The sequence below is a fragment of the Naegleria fowleri genome (genome assembly GCF_008403515.1).
Source record: "Naegleria fowleri strain ATCC 30894 chromosome Unknown tig17, whole genome shotgun sequence".
Taxonomy (NCBI): Eukaryota; Heterolobosea; class Eutetramitea; order Acrasida; family Naegleriidae; genus Naegleria; species Naegleria fowleri.
In genome coordinates, this window is record NW_025407949.1 from 69,959 (window position 1) to 88,184 (window position 18,226).

Sequence of the window (18,226 nt, forward strand, 5' to 3'; positions counted from 1 at the left end):
GATCCAATCAAGAGACTAAAAATGATGCAAGAGAGAAGAAGAGAAAATTTATCTCTCGAGACAAGACTTGCAAAGCTCGAAGAAACCCAAGCAACACTACAAAACGAGCTAAACAGGGCCAACCATCGCCTTCGGAGCGGTTCGGTACTGTACACCACTCTCCGTAAATTTGGTAATTTCTTCACCATACGAGAAAAGAAAAAATCAATAAAATTTTAATTAAAAAAATTTAAAAAAAATTGCCATTGCTGGATTGATGATCATCATTATCATCATTGTGATATAAATCTTTGAAACAAAAAAATAGCGAGTATTTTGTCCACCACTTTCACCACTTTCATCAAGTATTATCGGAAAAGATGAATATTATGTTTTTAATTGATACATCCTCGTCGATGAATCAGTTAACAACAAATGGCATGAAATTAATAGATATTGCCAAATATTGTGTTGAACACTTTATCAAGTCCCGACAAAAACATCTTCATCAACACCAAAAGAAGGACAATTATTTGTTAGTAACTTCGGGTCAGAAAGTTGTGGTCGGATGGAAAGACAGTGCGGATAGTTCCATCTTCTTACAACGATTAAAATCACTCAAAGCCAACGATCTCACGGAAATTGGTCCCTCTTTGAAAAAGTGCTTTGATGTATTGAATCAACATCGTCTTCAAAAATCTGTGGATCATTACGGAATGGGAAGATATGCGAGTGCCGCAGAGAATTCGGCCATCATTCTCATTACCGATGGAGAACGCTTAACACATTCTTATAATCCATACTTGAGTGCTGCCGATCAGAGGCAGATGGCGATTGATTCAAAAACTAGTTTTGATGTCAACAAGCTGACATTGCCAAATCCACATACTTATTCAACCAAGTTAACGGAGGAACCCTTTCGATGGGATCAACGAGTTTTCAGTATTATTTTGCAATTCCAAGCGGTTGGCACAACTCTGACAACCATCTCTCCTTCTGCCTCAGTTCAGCCCTCCGTGCTCAATCAGCAACAAGAGAAGCAAAATCAACAAAATCCATTAACTGCAGGACAAACACCAACCATCACCGACAATCCAATTGCACCTATAAGCGAAGTGACTGGAGGTCTCTCACGAACTATTTCAAACATGACAGCTTTGTTAAAGTTCATGGAGGATTTATCAGCTGTACAATTATCTCGACCATCTGTAATTGTAAATTTTGAAATTGTCAAAACTTTGAGCTTGAAACAACTAAGTCTATTCCCTCCATCCAACAATGAAGGACTAGGAAAAACACTTCTTCAACTGATATCCCAGCCACAACCAAACAAGGAAACGTTTTGGCCAATTCCAGAGAACTACTTACCAAGTCCAAATATGACAGAACTTCCAACACGAAGGGCTCAACCATCTATTTCTCTTCTTTACACTGAGAAGAACGACATTTTATTGACCATGGCTTTTAACAAGTTTCCAATTTATGACATTTTCGAAATTAATGTCAACAGCCCAATAGGAAAATATGTGATACAACACTCTAGTCGAGAGGGTTGTTATAAGGCATTTGTGACAAATAGCACCCCAAGCAATTATGGATTTGGAGAGAGTTTTGGATTTTTAAAGCGCCTCACTATTCCACTCCCAACAGGAGAGTTTGAAAACAAACTCTATTTTTATTTATTGCCCTACAATTACATGAGACTTTTCTATTTGATGAATGAATATGTCAATACTCACAAGTCGCAACCATCCTCTGCATGGATTCAACAGTTTCACAAATTTGTACAGAATCTACCTCCTTATTATATCAAACCTTTGAAAATAGCCATGAACAAGTGGTTTAATGGAAGTTTTAATCATTTTCCAGATGTTCCATCAGAACTACCTCTTCCTTTACAGAACTATTACAAGCAATTGGTGGAGGAAGAAAAGAGATTTAACAAAGACTTAGAGGCAGAAAATGAAAATGTGGGAGGTGCTCCTTTTGGTAGCACTGACGTTGAATTTACCGATGCAACTGCTGGAAGTGGCGGATCAGTTCAACGCGAAAATTCTTCCACAACAACAGCAGCCAACAAAAAGTTCATAATACGAAATCCTTTCGATATTGACCGATCCAATCTCTTGAAACAATTCAAGACCATGAGCTCTCATCTCTTTAACATGGAATTTCACGACATGGAGGATGAGACAGAAAAATCAAAATCTCTCGATGAACACTTACGAAAACTGTCCAAAGAGGAAATTAACAAACATTCTATTCCCATTTCACAAATGGGTAATTTCGACAAGGTTCTCACATCCAAAGAAACATTGCGAGATCCATTCGACACCCAAAAACAAAAACAGCTTACTTTTGGAAGTCCATATCAAAAAAAGAAAGTTAAAAAGATGAGATCCATTCTGATCCATGCACCCTTACTATTGGATAAGTTGGTAGATGAGTCTGAAATGGATATAAAACAAAAGGAAGAAGAAGAATTGAACGAACGTGAGGCCCAAACTCCAATATTCATTGAAGATGCCACGTTGAAACCAACAGCATCAGAAATGGGATCTCCATTGACAAGGAGTGATGTCATGCCGAATGAAGATATCACCACTCCATCTGAGCAAGTTGAGGCTATGATCTCTTTCACACCAGAGAAGGAAATTACATCGGAAGAAGGTGTCAGCAATGGTGGAATAGTGAGCAGCACTGAAGACGAATCATTACTGCCAACTCCAATTATGGAGAATGCATTCACTTCTGCCTACTCAATGGATACCGATGCATTCTTGACTCTCAATAAGCCACCAACGTCGAGCGCTACTGGTGTATCATCTTCAACTACCGTTGCAAGTGCTGGAAAGGCAGCCAACTTTAGACCACCCTCAACAACTCGCAAAACCAAAGTGAATCCTCAAAAAGAGCAAGCCCAAATATTGATCGATAGTTTGCAAGGAGCAACCGAACCTCTTAAACTCATTTCTCAGACCAATGATCATTTGTTGAACGCAATTGTGTCACGATCACTTCAACTGGAGCAGATCGAAGGGAAACGCCGACAACAATTAGATAATATACGAGCAAGTATAAAGAAACGAAAACGTGCACAACGAAAAGACAATGAAGATAGCATGATGGAAGAACGAGAAATTGCCTCGGAGGTGAAAAAGGTTCATTTTCCCAACAAGGAGACAAAAATTGCATTCATTAAGGAAATTATATGCATGGCAGCTCAATTCAAAAAGTTAAAATTGGCACAAATGTTAACAGAGGAATTAGGCTCCCATACGGTCGCCAACACCAGCTCTACAATTTGAACAATTTCCTTGTGAGTTGTCGATACTTTAAAAATCCGAATGATCATTCATTTAGCCTTTTTAACCTTATTTGGAATGCACGTCCACCAACCAAAAATGAATTTAGACATTTTCCAAACAAATGAATGATGGATATCTTGAATCAGACGGTGTACTAGTATCTTACACGATAATAATTGAATTTGAATATTTATTATTGGTTGATTACACACGGAATGAGCATACTACAAGTCTGAAAAAATGATTACCTATTTAATAGTTCAAGCATTGTTGCGTACTCTCGTCTTCTTCTTTTCTCTTTACAGAAAATCATTCGGGAGGTTAATCTTTCAAGCCAAATTCATGAATCGAAAACAAACTTCAGCCTCCATGGTTTGGAATTATTTGGTGCGAAAAGGATTGGAAAATGGATTTAAAAAAGTTTCGGAATTACGAGAGTATACAAGAAAGAGCAAATCAATCTTATATCCTCCTCTTCAATCGCCCATTTTGGGTTGTGTGAGTAAGATGGAGAAGGTGGACGCCTTGAGAGGATCTTTCTGGTTTGCCATGAAAAATTGTGAGAGGCCGTACTATTGTGACACACATAATTCTCACCCAAGTCTTGATCATGAGAATCCAAAGGTGATGATGTTTATTCATGGAGGAGGACATGTGAGTGGTGGTGCTCTAGGAATGGAAGCCCAAGCTATGCTATTTGCTGTTAGAGACTATAACATGAGGATAAAGAATTCATTGGCTCCTCCATGCAGCCATGTATTGTCTGTAGAGCATCGTCTATTGGCAGATCCTGATGAATATAGCACTATGGATCGAAATTTACTGACCAATTCGGTGGAAGAACAAATTGAGGATTGTTTACAATGTTTGAAATGGTTTGTCTATGAGAAACACATTCATCCAAGAGGTATCGTTTTGGTTGGAAATTCATCTGGTGCTAACTTAATTGTGAATATGATTTTACTGAAATTGATTAACTCTGAAAGTACGAATGGCAGAAACAGTAGTAATCCGAATGGGGATGGCAAAGATCCATCACAAAATGAATTATGGCCTGTTCATTCTGTTGCTCTCTTTTCAACCTCATGTGACATTTCCAGAACGATTATTCATCAAGATTTTGTGAAAGAAAACTTTATAGTTGCCATTCCCACCAATCTTCAAGAAATGTTTGAAAAGTGTTTACAACCAGAAGACAAGATGAGATATTCTGTTTTGAAAAATTTGATAAAAATGGAAAAGATCGACAAGCAATTGTATCACAAACTTTTCCAATGCAAATGGGTCGTTAATTACAGCAAGCATGAGGAGTTGACACCTGAAAATGATTATTTTGTGAATTTATTGAAACAACATGTTGACCAAGAGGACAAACTGAAAATTATCACCGAAGATTACCAAATGCATTGCTATTCAATTGGGTACAGTTTAGTGCCGGAAGCAAGACGAGGAGTACAACAAAGTTTGGAAGCATGCATTCCATAGTATAATCATGTCTTCAAATGTTTCAGAGTCTCTGAATTCAGACTTCATGGATTAAATATTAATAATTGAACGTTGTTTCAAAAATTCTGAACAACCATATCCAACACGGTAAATTCTACAAAGGTGGCACTACTCAAGTGACACGCCTTAAATACAATATCATAAGAGTCACCAATGAAGGACAAGTGTTCATTTGTCACTACACAGGAATCTCCTCGACCAAGTTCAATTACGTTAATGTTCTCGACGCTCTCATGATGCTGGGAATGATCTCTACCATTCTTGAGAACATATTGAATTGAAAGAAGAGGATATTCTTTTCTCAAAGACTTGTCTTCGCTACAATTAATGATACTTTCATTATTTCCCCAATATGGAACATGAACGAATAATCTCCGTCCTCCTCTCAATTCATGTGTCACTTCTTTACCGAATTGTAACAAACTCGAAAGGGCAAAGAAATCTTGATCCATTCCAATGATTTCATTAGAATTAGCTGTTTCCTTGTGGTTCTTTTGAAGAAGCGGATGGAATCAATTCCTTTGGAGCGATCATGAGATGGAGTTGATTGAGTCGTTTCTCTTTTGAAAATTCAATCCTTTGATATCGAGGAGGAGTATTCAGAGTTCGAGGTTTCACCCAAATTTGTAACAATTTGCATTTCTCGCTCGAATGCTTATTCATCTCGGAGTGATGCATTCCGATTCCGGCGGAGGTAAATTGCACCGTTCCGAAACGACAGTGGTGAGCGTTTCTCATCGAGTCATAATGCGACAACTCTCCACTCAACACATATGTGAAAATTTCATAATTTTGATGAGGATGCATTCCAAAGCCATGATTCGCTTCAATGCAATCTTCATTGAACACTTGGAGTGGAGAATTACGAGGAAGAAGTGAATGAGAATGAAAGGCTTCGAGCCATCCTTGTTTGAGATGTTTGCGTTGCTGAGAAGGAATGAGTTGAATGGAAAGGATATTATTGGTTGGAGAGTTCATTGTGTGTTTGGTCTGTCTGTTATCAAGAGGGTTTGTTTTTTTTAAGGCGCTGTTGGTTTCAAGGTGAAACGTTGACATTAGGTATGACAGTTGCAGGTCGAGCTTGTCCTTCGACACGTTTTATACGCACGCTTGACCCGATGACATTTGATAGTTCTGATCAAAACATGACAAGTAATATTCCTCAAACGATGAATGAGCCAGATAGGCCATTAATCAGTAATTTCATTCCATATTTTCTTCATAGTGCTCTGAGCCCAAAAGGTAATACAATCATATAATTGATCGAAGAATTTCAAAAATTTGTGAAAAGGTTTGAACAATTAATTTGGAAACTTTTGGCGTTAAAAAAAAATGTGTGGCATTGGAGCTCGTTTTTTATTTCCAATAACATCGACTTTGGCTTCTTCTTCATCGGAAGGAACAACCACAAAGAATTGTTGTACGAGTGATGATACATCATCATCCACAACAAGCACTGAAAATCTTCATCGGAATGAAAAGAATAACACTCTGAGTGGATTGGAAAAATTGCACTTTTTATTACAGTATGGTAAATTACAAGATGGTAGTGAACAAGACATCCGTGAAAATACTAGTTCTATAGATTCAACGATAGAGCAAGATTTGAATGATGATACTGATGATGGAAGAAATGAAAGTATGGATGAAAAGATGGAAAAGATTCGGAACATTGGATTTCAATCCTCTATCAGAAACAATGAAAGGACTCCCGAACAAATGATTTCAGATGCATCTTCATCCTCTACAACCATTACAACCACTACTAATTTGGAATTGTATAATCTTGTTGAGGAAATTTCTAGAGCAATTTCATCACGTGGTCCAGATGCAACCACTGATAAAAGCCTTTCATTTGGAAATGATATGCAACAACAAATTCAAGTGACATTGATTGCCAGTTTGTTGGCACTGAGAGGAGATCGACCATTTCCACAACCTGTTTCTATGGATCATGGCAATAATACTCACTGGTTAATTTGGAATGGTGAAATATTTGGCAATGAATATTTCAGAGAGTGTGTCATTGAACACGGAAATGATACTATTTGTTTATTGAGCCATTTAGTGAATTGTAGCAATGAAACAGAAGTTTTGAACACGTTCGCGAATATTGAAGGACCTTTTGGATTTGTTTATGTAAATACAACTGATAATTATTTATTATTCGGAAGGGACATTTTGGGACGAAGAAGTTTATTGTACAGCATGAATGAAAGTGGAAACGAGCTTGTTATTTCGAGCGTGGCATGCCACATTCCTGGTTTTTCGCAATGGAGATCTATTGGAGTGAATGGAATTTTTAAACTTTCTCTAAATCCAAACCAAACATTACAAGAATCGTTAGAACTCATTGAGTGGAATGAAATTTATAGTAGAACCCAAAAAAAACCTCTTATTTCAGATCGTCATCTTATTGAGCCACCATCGACGATCGCAAATGCCTCAGAACAAGAATCAGTACCACTAGTTGACTCTGAAACGTATGAACATGTGGTCGATGAATTTATTGAACACCTTTCGAAAGCAGTACAAAAACGAGTGACAAATATTTATGACAATACTCAGGGACACGACGAATCATTGCCAAAAGTGTGTATACTTTTTTCAGGAGGTATTGATTCTGTCATTCTCACAGCGTTGACCCATTTGAATCTAGTCGACAATGAAAAAATGTCGATAGACTTGCTCAATGTTTCATTTGGTACAAATCAACAACAACAAAGCCAATCGGCTGACAGAAAACAAGCCATTGAAGCTTGGGAAGAATTAAGCCAATTATATCCAAGTAGGAATTTTCGACTTGTTCTCATTGATGTAGACTCAACAGAGCTAGATCGTCATAGAAAGACTATTGAAAAGTTGATTTATCCCCAAAATACTGTGATTGATTTTAATATTGGTTCTGCATTGTGGTTTGCATCGAGAGGTCATGGCTATATCTACAATCCATCATCGAAAGACTCCAAAATTGTTTACACATCACCAGCTCGCGTCATTTTATGTGGAATAGGTAAGTGAAATGCATGGAAATGTAAAAAATGTAACATTACGTGATACTCAAATATATATATATTATAAACCAATAGGTTCAGATGAACAGTTAGGTGGGTACAAAAAACATTTTAAGAAATTTAAAAGAGAAGGTTGGATTGGCCTCAATAATGAAATGGATATGAACATTAAGCGACTGTGGATTCGAAATTTGGGGCGTGATGATAGAGTCATTAGTGATCATGGAAGAGAGTCCAGAAATCCTTTCTTGGATGAACCATTCATCAATTTTTTGCGAGAGCAGCCACTATGGTATTTGGCAGATTTTACTAATGTCACTTCACCAACGAATTCTACGGACAATTCTGCTTCCGGGTTGTTGCCAGGTGATAAGAAAATTCTCAGGAGAGCTGCTCAGAAATTGGGCTTAAAACGATCATGCATGTATGTGAAGCGTGCCATGCAATTCGGGTCAAATGTGGCCAAGATTTCGTATCGAAAACAACATGCAGACACAAAGATTGATATTGATTATTGATCGAAGTATTTAGCTTGGTGTTAAAATTATTTGACCATCGCTCAACAGCCTCAACAAAATTAAAGGAAAGCTGCAATTTCAAACACAATTTATTGTTTACCAAAAGTCTTCATCCTTGACTCCATCAGCGTTATGTTCCTGTGACAAAGATTCTTCATCAGCCATGGAGAGAAGAGAAACAAAACTTTGCTCGAGTGGCTGATCCTCTTCTGGCTCGTTTCCAAGACTAGGTTCGTTTCCTCTTCCCTGGTAGCTACGGCCTGTCACCACAACCTTGGCGCTGGAATCATCCACGAATTCAAAGTGATTAACAATAACTGTATCTCCAGCTTGAATGGGGTTAGGATTCACGTATGCATCGGAAATATCAGAATTCAATACACCATCCTTGTCAACTTTCACTTGATATTCCATTCTGAATTGAACATATGGATCTTCCTTCACGCCCATCCTCTCTTTGAACGTTTTAACTTTTCTTTGGAGATAGTCATCGAATGAACTGCTCCTCATGCCCGTTACCATTTCTCTAAATTTCTTTGCTAATTTTTTGCTTGGTGATTCATCCATAAATGTTCGATTCGCTTCAAGGGCATAACAAATTTTTGTACAAAGTTCATCATTTAACTCTACGATATTATCTGTATCAAATGAACCTTGAAAGTTTGGTGGAAGAATATTCGTTGTTGTTTTTGAAATGGTATCCACAGCAAGTGAGAGTGTTTCTATAATACTATTGCATGCATCCTTATAAATTTGATCGTTGAATGTCATGTGTCCTGTCTCTGTTTTGCAAGTGTATGCAGAGAGTTTGATCATAGTTTGTCGTAATTTTTTGATGACAATTCTCAGTACCGATTCGGTAAACTCAAGAAAGCTCTCTTTGGTTGTATCATGAAATACTAGTTCAGGAATTCCATTAAATGTGCTTTGTGACTCACCAACAAATACATAATCCTCTTGCTTCTTTTTCAACTGTTGGTCATGAAAAAGAATTGCATCCACAAAATAATCTAAAATAATTTTCGCAAATTTAAATTCATCATTCATGAGAGCAGAAGCAATGGCAAGTGGAGCAATTTTAGAAAGACATTCAATATTGTGTTTTCGTGTCATGGCGACTACTCTCATAAACTCAATTGGAGAATACTCGCTGCACAAGACGGAAGCAATGGATGCTTTCTTTGGTTTGTGCATCATGGCCTGAGCAAGTATGTGATGTAATTGTTCGGGATGATTCTTGTAGTATCTTCCAAAGAAGAGTGTGAGGGACCTCAAGGTTTGAACGTCTAATGAATTTAAATTTTGTGCATTTTACAAATTAGTAAATTTACAAATTTGTGTACCAAACACAAATATTTGAAGATGATGGCCAATGTACATTGAATTATAATTAAATATAATTATTAATAATCAGAATATGATAATACATGATTCAAAACGGTTAATAAATTCAACATCAAGAGCCAAAAAACTTACCCATCAAATAAAAGTATGATTTCGTCCTTTCCATAATTTTCCGAACATCATCGATTTTGTTCTCTTTCATGGCCATGTCTAAAGCAATCGAATATAAAGCAATATGAGACGTTCTTGATTCGTTAGGATGTTTCAAAGCGTATTGTTCAAGAGAGGAAATACAAGTAGAAATCTCCTTCATGTTCTTGGCATCTCGGAATTGTTTGGCTAATTCTCGGAGTGATGTTGGAGAAGGAGAAGAGGATGAAGTCATGTTAGAAGTTGTTGTTATTGTTGTTGCGCGAGTCTCTGAGGATGATGAAAAAAGCGAACAATGATAGTTCCTTCTTCCTCCTCCTCCCATATAAGAAGAGGTTTCATCATCCCACCATGACCACAACGACGCATTGTCTCGAAAGTGTCCAATAATATTGGATGGATTAAAATGTGTTTTATGTACAACATCAGCAGAATGACTTGTTTTCATGGGATGAGTACGACTCCGATGGAAGTGAGTACAATATTGTAAGGCACCACCACCACCGCGTGTGGAATGTGAAGTGGTGGTACAACTACTTCTCATGATCATCAGGGATAGCATCGTCACTGAAGAGGAGGTGTGTTGCTGTTCTTGTGAGAACGAAAGAATCTTTTTTGATCTCAAAAGTCGATGAGTGACCATTTTTTTGTGTTATTGTTGCTGGCACTCCATGTTGTTGTTGTATTAAGGTGTGATGACAAAAACCCTTTTCGAGAAGTTGTCACAATTCTCGCTTGTGACCTCTCCATTACATCAACTGAACAGTCATTCGAAAAGGAATGAGAAAAGATGATCCACCAAACCGAATGCGTGGCGACCATCACCTCTCAAATTCTCCTCCTCCAGAAACAATTCGTGGTAAAAACAAGGCCTGATTGGAGGTGCTTGAACTTCCAGTGGTCACTCTCTGGGATGAAGACATTGTGGTCGATGTGGTGTAATATTCGGAGCTTGCATAGGGAGAGTAATTCTTGAGCTCATTCATAATTCTCTCTCGTTCTTCTGCTGAAGGTGGAACTCGAACTTTTCGAAAAGGTGAACCCAATGGCTCCCATTGGTGAATGATATTAACATTAATGAGAGAACTACTTGGAGGAATGTTAGGCCGAGAGAAACTCTCCAACAATCTTGAGTAGGATCGTTTAGGTCTGTTTTCCTTATCGACACCCTGCTTGGGCTTCTCGAGCAATACTTCTCTCGAATTGATACGAACACCCTTACTGAGTCCTGCCTTAAATTGCTGCTCTGCAATGAACTTGGCAGCATGGATGACACCCCATTTCTTTAAAGCTTCCTTTGGAATTTGCACATATTGATTGGTCTTTTCATCGAAAATGATAATATTCTTGGAGATCTCCTGAGGTGGTTGTGGCTGCTCCAGTTTCACAGGGGTTGAAGGTATGTCTTCAACGACACTCTTGCTGACACCTTGAAGAAATGAATCCCAATTCAGATCCTTACTATCACTCGATGAACCAATGGCTTCTTGAATTGCATCTTTAAGAATTTGTGTAATCTCTCCAATCGAAGAAGGGACGATTGGTTGTTGGGGCGGTTGTTGCAGAGGAGAGGATGAATAAGAAAGGCCATACGACTGACGCAATGGAATGTAATTTCTTGAGGATGCTGCCGATGAAATAATTGGTCGAATGCTTTGATACTTGTTTTGAGAGGAGGTAGGTAAAGATTGTGAAAGCACATTGGGTGAATTCAGCTTTGCCTTCATTAGGTTCTTCATCTTTTGAGAGGAAATGTCCTTCTTGTTGCTTGCCGAAGATGGCTTTGAAGAAGTATCTTTCAATGGACTCTTGGATTGGATGGGTTCTTCAGTTTTTGGAGTTTGAGTAAGAGGTACATGGTTGGGTCTAACTGTTTTGGCGCCACCACTAGCATTAGGGTCGTTTTTCTTACTGGCAATTACCCTGTTTTTAGATAGATTTCTGTATTCACCATTTCTCTTTCTCGAAGGTGATTTATATCTTCGTTCTCGTAATCGTTGTAGTGCTTTGAGGGTTTTCTTGAGGTCCAATATTCTTCGTTCTCTTTGCTTGATCAATTTTTGAACCTGCTCTAATTCATTTTCATATTTGATTTTCTGAACTTCCCATGAGGAGTCCACTTCCTGATCCAACAGAGGAACAATATCTTTCATGTCAGTGACTTCAAGAAACATTTCTTCCAGCTGGTCGTCCTCTTCGAAAACTTCATACGCATCATCGTAGGACTTTTTCATTTCCAAGTATTCTGCCTTAATTTCGTCATATCTTTTCATGACTTCGTCAATTTCCTCGAGGGCTATTCCAGTAGGATTATCAATTTTCGCTTTCAGGAAATGAATAATACTATCCTTTTCCATTAAACTTTTTTCCAAAGCTTGCATCCGTAGTTTGAATTGGATCTTTCCTTTGACTGCCTCCTTCATTTGGGATAGTCCGTTGTGTTGTGCTTTCAAAACTTGAAGCTGATTTTGAAGTTGCTTAAAGGAGGATTCTTCTTGTTTTTCTTCAAGCTCTTTCAACCCTGTTTGCTCATTAACAATAACTTTAACTTCTGGAAACTTTCTATTTCGAAGTGAATATGGAAGAATGGTTCGAATATTTTCAGCTTCATCCATTCCTTTTAAGCTAACAACTCCCATATATTTAGACCATATTGGAGTTGAAAAAGTATCCAATTTGTCCTTAACTTTTTCCCACACAGCATTGGATATTACAATCTGACCACCTGCTGCTTGACCCTCTACTCTTGCAGCTCTGTTTACAACAGGCCCAAAGTAGTCATAGCGTCCTGTTATTGGATCTCGTTCCACAATTGGCTTTCCAACATGCACTCCCATTCTAACTCTAAGACCTCGAAAGATGATGTTTTTGGCATCCTCTGGGTCAAATTCGATACGGCCTGGATCAAAGTCGTACAGATGCTCAGGCCATTCTGCTTCAAGTAATCGCAATTGAGCTCTGAGAGCGAACTCAACTGCGTCCTCTGTTGTGTGAAAGGCACACATGAACTAAATCAAATTGAAATTCCCATTTCCATGGTTGAATGTAATGCAATAAATCATTAAGGTTATGCTCAAAAATCAAATGAAAGAGAAGAAATTCAACTTACTGCGTCACCTTCAGTTTTCACTTCAAACCCCTCTGTCTCATCCAACACTTGACGCATAATATCATTGTGAACTTTGATTGATTGCTGCATTGTGTCAATGTTGAGCTCCCATAACCGAGTAGAGTCTTGAACATCGGTAAATACTAGAGTGACTTCTCCCTTAGGCCCTTCCACGTTGTGTTTAAGTTGCTGTTCCTTGCTCAGTTTATAAAAGACCAATCTCGCTCTTACTGAGTTCAATTTGCTCTTTAAATCATTGTACTTATTTTGAAAAACTTCAACATCTGACTCAAGTTGTTCCAACTCCTTTTTTTCTTGCTCCTTTTTTTCTTCAGGATCTTTTTTCAAAAAAGCCGGAATTTCAATTTCTGGTTTTGGTGGCTCGTAGCTCTTCACAATTTCCACCTTAGAATCTTCCTTTTGTGTTTGGTCAGAAATGCTGTCTCTTCCTAAATCCATCTCAAATACTTTGGGTATGACTTGTTCTTGTTCCATGGATGTCAGGTCTTCCTTTTCGTTTGGTTTTGTTTCTTCCTCATCGTCACTTAACACCAAAATCTCGGGCGTCTTTTTCGGAGTTGCAACTCTCTTTTCTGCTTCTTGTTTAGGTGGTTCTTCTTGTGGAAGCTCCTCTTCTTTTGGAGCTGTTTCTTGAGATATATCATTTGGTGATGCCTCATGGACTTCAACAGTGGCAAACAAGTCTTCGGATGGAACTTCTCCAACGACAGCATCAATTTGTTTCACAATGGCTTCCTTATCTTTAGCTGCACTTTTTCTTAATTCCTTTGCTTTTTTTTGCAAGTTTCTTCTTTAGCTTTTCTGTTTCCTCACGTTCTTTTTGAAGCCTTTCTAGTTCTTGTTTTCTCTTGTACTCGAGGTTCTTCAAGTTATTTAAAGTGTCTTGAACTTTTTTAGATTGCTCTTTCAGAGCAAAATATGAGGCTGTGTCAATTGAGCTTGTATGATGCTCGGTGTCAATAATGTCCTCTGTACGAGGATAACTGTCCTTCTCCATTTCATCTTCGTACCTATTCTTTTTTGACCAATTGAATAACGAAAAGTCTGTTGGCGCATAGCTCGGATTTCCATTTTTCTTGAACAACTCCTCTCTTAATAATAATAATTCTTTGTAGAATGCCTCTCTTTGATTATCTAAGAGCTCATTTCTTCTTTTCAATTGACCTTTCATTAATTCAACTTCAATTTCATGTCTTCTGAGTTTTTCCATCAAATCTCGATTAGCCATTAATAATTCTTCTTCTTTTCGCACTCGTAGCATTCTTTCCCTCTCGAGTTGTTGTTCCTTAACCAATGCTTGCACTTTAAAATCCTCCATGTTGCTCATGATTAAATCCAGCCTACTTCCGGATCTTGAGCCAATCTGATCATCCTCTGAAGAGATTGTCAATAGTCCAGATTTTGGTCTTTTAGATGTTGATGCTCCTCTTTTTCGAGAGGAAGGCCTAGATATTCGATTTTCAGCTACACCACTCCTGTCAGAGATCTGGGAGGCTTCCGAGCTAGGTCTAGGCACCTCTAAAGTTTTAATTCCCAACTCCAACGTTTCTCCTTCATTCGACTCGCTTGCTGATGATGGGGCTCTATCCGCATCTAGATGCTCTATATTTAATAACTTCGGAAATTGGGTATACATTCCATAATGAATATATAATTTCCTAGAATCCAATAGATTGAAATATAATTGTTGTGGTACAACAAGGATCAAACGCCAGCCGTGTTTGTTGATGATGAATTGATGACAAGCCCGCTCAGTACTGAAATACCAATAAGCTTGATGTTGTACGGTAGAGCTGTTGTTGGTGGCTAAAAAATTGAATCGTTGAATTGTAAATTTTTGTCAGTTTTTTTTTCTGTAAATTTTCAAATTTAGAAAAAATGATCTAATTTTGATATCTTTTGATGGTTTATTGTTGTTTGGGTTTGGGAGGTGTTTGGGAGTCTGAGAGAGGAGAGATGCCGGAAAGAAGGAGAAGGTTTCAGACTGAGAGAGAAAATTGAGTTCAAAATTACACATGGAGCAATGTGTTGGATCAATTGAGTTTTTGATGCAACCATTAGAAATGAGAATGGCATTCATTCGTAAAAGCCACTCATATAACAAAGTGATAAACTACATGCAAGTCCATTGGTGGTAAAAGCAATGAGAGTCGCAAGCAGGCAGTGCGGGTGATTGTTTCAGAATTGGAACTATGAGCGATTGTGTCAACATTGTTCACCACTGTGGACATTGACAGCTAGTCGTCACCTGCACGTGGAGAGGATATTTTGTTGCTCGAGGAAGTCATATTTAAAACAATGTTTTCCATCTTTTGCTTGATTGACATGTATTCCTCATAATCACTCTGCAGGTCTCCCCAATCACTTAAATACTTCATCTTTCTGTTGTGATCTTTTTCAAATTTCTTCTCATGCTCTAACAGTTTTGTTTGAATCTCCTTCTTTTTCGTTTTCAACTCATAATATTGCTTATTCTTCAACAAGAGTTGTCGAAATTCTGGTGATTTGGTTTGAACGGATGTACCTCGTATCGAAAAAGAAATAGATCTCCTTCCTCCCAAGTAAGGATCACTTTGTCTATTTTGGTTGGTGTTCATAGATGAGTAATTGTTCGATCGATAAATTACAACCTGGTGCAGAGGCGACTCTGTGCTCATTTGTGACGTGTAGGCATGTCGATTCGAAACAAAAATTTCGTAAATCTCTTTGGCTTGGTTGTACCTTTCAAATAGTGGTCGAATCAGCTCTTTGACCTCTTTAGGTAGTCTGTGAGCCGATGGATTCGCCTTAAAGTAACACTCCTCAAAGTGCTTGATTTCTTCTCGTATGATTGATTTTTCGAGATAGAGTTGTTGTGAGTTCCATTTTTCATCTATTTTTGTCAAATCGACTCCTTTGTAAATGTCACGTGAGGCATCTCGTCTAATCTCAATACGCTTATTTACACTTTCGAGTGGTTGGTTCACAATATCTACCGGAACGCTTTCAAGTTGCTTTTTCGTTTCTTCTGTTAGATTATTTTTCAAGCAGGAAGTATTTTCTTGTTTTTGGAGAGTACTAGTATTATTTGAAACTTTGGTCAACTCTTCGAGATCTGCGGTAGTTGTAATATCGGATGCATGATCCAAATCTTTTGTGTACTCCTCGACAGCAGATGATCTTCGATGTTGGACAGAATTTGGACTCAACGATTGAATATCTTCAGGTGTCTCACTCTTCCATGCCGATTTCTTTGGAGCTCTCAACATGGAATTTACGTCACTGAGCGATCTCTTAAAAGATCGATGAGCAGACTCTTCCAAATTTTCACCAATAATACTCTTCACAATTTGTGTAATATCATCCGTTGTATATGTCACTTGCTTGGATTTATCATCATTCGAAAATATAATTCGAGTACTCTCGGGTCTAAATAATCCTCGTCCAGCTTGAACGGGTGAGTCTTGATCAGAGAGTTTTAATTCTATCAGGGAGAGTCCCTTTCTCTTCTCTTGAGCTTGATGGCCACCAATTGAGAAAAATCTCTTAGAGACACGATTGGAGGCTGCATTGGCGGATGTGGCTGGGCTACAACCATTCATGACATGACCACCATTTCCATTCATAGATGGATCATCTTCACGAGTTTTTGATTGGTCAAAAACAGAAGTGGGAGAGACTGGTGAAATGTTCAATGGATCATCCAAGACAGCTACTTGCTTATTATTCACAATAATGGAGTTAAAGATGGTATCGGCCTCTCGAATCAATAAATCCACACAATAGCCCTGATGAGAGACATCTCCCAACATTACTGTAGGACTTGTATTGGTGGATCTGAAAAGAGTAGGACCAAACACAATGGACAAGTTGGTAATACTCATCTTGTTCTCGTCATGATGCTGAGCCACTGCATGCAAATGCTTGACCACAAAATACAGAACATAACGAGAGTTATCGGGAAGCTTCTCCACCAAGGCTCTCATCATCTCAGCCGATTCTTCACGCGTCTTGTTCTTTCTCGTCTTTCCCAAATCCATGAATGAATTATATAACTCATAGGTCGTGAGAGGATCCGGCAACTTTTTCAAGTACTCTTTCACCACACAACAAATCGTATAGGGATCTTCATTCTGTAAATCTGGATCTTTGCCAGAGTCAAACAACTTGACGAGAGCTTCAATGGCATTCTTAGCACCAGCTCTTCGGTAGATACCTTCTTCGTGGAGAGCAAAACGCTCGACAGCATCCACACATTTGGTGAGTGGGAATGGAAGTCCATTGAGAATGGGAGAAGCCTTGATGGCTTGGTCGAGTGGAATGCCAAAGACCTTTTTCTTTCCTGTGGTTGTTGTTGAGATTGAGGAGGATGTGAATGTAGTGGTGGTGGAGTGGGTGGGTTGTTGTCGTGATGTGAAGAGAATGGTGTTGTTATTGTTCATCCAGTGGAGAGTGTGGATTCATGAAGAGGATTTGGCGAAAATCAGGATGTTGTTAACAACAGTTGGAGAGTCCATATCGTGGGTGGCGAAAAGAAGAAGAAGAAAATCAATGAAAGTGGGTGAAGAGGTTGATGGGGTTGTGGTTGATAAAGCGCGAGCAGCAGCAGATGAAAAAGGTAGTCATTCAAAGAAGAAAGAAGGTTGATGCGAGTGGATGATGATGATGAATCACCACACAATTTCAGTAGCGGTGACAAACACAGCGACGATGCATTTAGAAGAAGGAACATGGAACATAGAAGATGGTGAAATTACCGCAGCGACAGGTGTGGATGATGTGAAACCCCACCAATCAGATGATGAATATGGTGGATCAATGACGTATTGTGTTGTTGATGTTGTTGTTTTCATCATGAGAAGTAACCGATGTGATGATGGATGGGGTTTTCGTCGTCGACGTGTTGGTGGAATGAGAAACCGACGATTGGGTACAATGATGTTGTTCGTGATTTCTGAATCTTGAATCAAACATATATACTTACGTCCAAAAAGGCCTTCAAACACCATACTATAAGGATTGTTTTTCTTCTTTCAATGAAGGAGAATGATGATGCTGAACGTTAAGAATTATTATTATTGGGGTTGTCTCACAATATCGGATCAAAAGAAACAAAAATTAGTGAATTTCAGATGGTGTTGGTTCTTGATGAATGTTTCAATGTTCGTGTTTTTGAAATAGTATCACCAACAACAACAAATCGAACAACCTGTTGATGACAAGTGAGTGATGAGGAGGAGCGTTAAATTTTTTTTAATTTTGCAATCATGTCAGGTGTCAGTTTTTTTTTATGGTACA

General features: G+C 38.3%; 8 protein-coding genes across 8 annotated transcripts; 3 read left to right on the forward strand and 5 right to left on the reverse strand.

Annotated features, from left to right (window-relative positions):
- Window positions 1–368: 368 nt before the first annotated feature.
- FDP41_013082 (uncharacterized protein) lies at window positions 369–3,287 on the forward strand (the record flags this gene model as incomplete). Its single annotated transcript, XM_044703673.1, has 1 exon — window positions 369–3,287. One exon carries the CDS (start codon window positions 369–371, stop codon window positions 3,285–3,287), a length of 2,919 nt encoding a protein of 972 aa, XP_044565312.1.
- Window positions 3,288–3,527: 240 nt separating this feature from the next.
- FDP41_013083 (uncharacterized protein) lies at window positions 3,528–4,772 on the forward strand (the record flags this gene model as incomplete). The annotated part of the gene is made up of 1 exon (XM_044703674.1): window positions 3,528–4,772. One exon carries the CDS (start codon window positions 3,528–3,530, stop codon window positions 4,770–4,772), a length of 1,245 nt encoding a protein of 414 aa, XP_044565313.1.
- Window positions 4,773–4,849: 77 nt separating this feature from the next.
- FDP41_013084 (uncharacterized protein) lies at window positions 4,850–5,245 on the reverse strand (the record flags this gene model as incomplete). Its single annotated transcript, XM_044703675.1, has 1 exon — window positions 4,850–5,245. The coding sequence occupies one exon, from the start codon at window positions 5,243–5,245 to the stop codon at window positions 4,850–4,852; it is 396 nt and encodes a 131-aa protein (XP_044565314.1).
- A 19-nt stretch (window positions 5,246–5,264) lies between these two features.
- On the reverse strand, window positions 5,265–5,771 carry FDP41_013085 (uncharacterized protein; the record flags this gene model as incomplete). Its single annotated transcript, XM_044703676.1, has 1 exon — window positions 5,265–5,771. The coding sequence occupies one exon, from the start codon at window positions 5,769–5,771 to the stop codon at window positions 5,265–5,267; it is 507 nt and encodes a 168-aa protein (XP_044565315.1).
- A 354-nt stretch (window positions 5,772–6,125) lies between these two features.
- FDP41_013086 (uncharacterized protein) lies at window positions 6,126–8,325 on the forward strand (the record flags this gene model as incomplete). The annotated part of the gene is made up of 2 exons (XM_044703677.1): window positions 6,126–7,806; window positions 7,883–8,325. The coding sequence occupies 2 exons, from the start codon at window positions 6,126–6,128 to the stop codon at window positions 8,323–8,325; spliced, it is 2,124 nt and encodes a 707-aa protein (XP_044565316.1).
- Window positions 8,326–8,421: 96 nt separating this feature from the next.
- FDP41_013087 (uncharacterized protein) lies at window positions 8,422–10,462 on the reverse strand (the record flags this gene model as incomplete). The annotated part of the gene is made up of 2 exons (XM_044703678.1): window positions 8,422–9,611; window positions 9,802–10,462. The coding sequence occupies 2 exons, from the start codon at window positions 10,460–10,462 to the stop codon at window positions 8,422–8,424; spliced, it is 1,851 nt and encodes a 616-aa protein (XP_044565317.1).
- A 178-nt stretch (window positions 10,463–10,640) lies between these two features.
- On the reverse strand, window positions 10,641–14,585 carry FDP41_013088 (uncharacterized protein; the record flags this gene model as incomplete). Its single annotated transcript, XM_044703679.1, has 3 exons — window positions 10,641–12,827; window positions 12,929–13,719; window positions 13,763–14,585. 3 exons carry the CDS (start codon window positions 14,583–14,585, stop codon window positions 10,641–10,643), a joined length of 3,801 nt encoding a protein of 1,266 aa, XP_044565318.1.
- A 601-nt stretch (window positions 14,586–15,186) lies between these two features.
- Window positions 15,187–17,937, reverse strand: FDP41_013089 (uncharacterized protein; the record flags this gene model as incomplete). The annotated part of the gene is made up of 2 exons (XM_044703680.1): window positions 15,187–17,270; window positions 17,913–17,937. The coding sequence occupies 2 exons, from the start codon at window positions 17,935–17,937 to the stop codon at window positions 15,187–15,189; spliced, it is 2,109 nt and encodes a 702-aa protein (XP_044565319.1).
- Window positions 17,938–18,226: the final 289 nt, after the last annotated feature.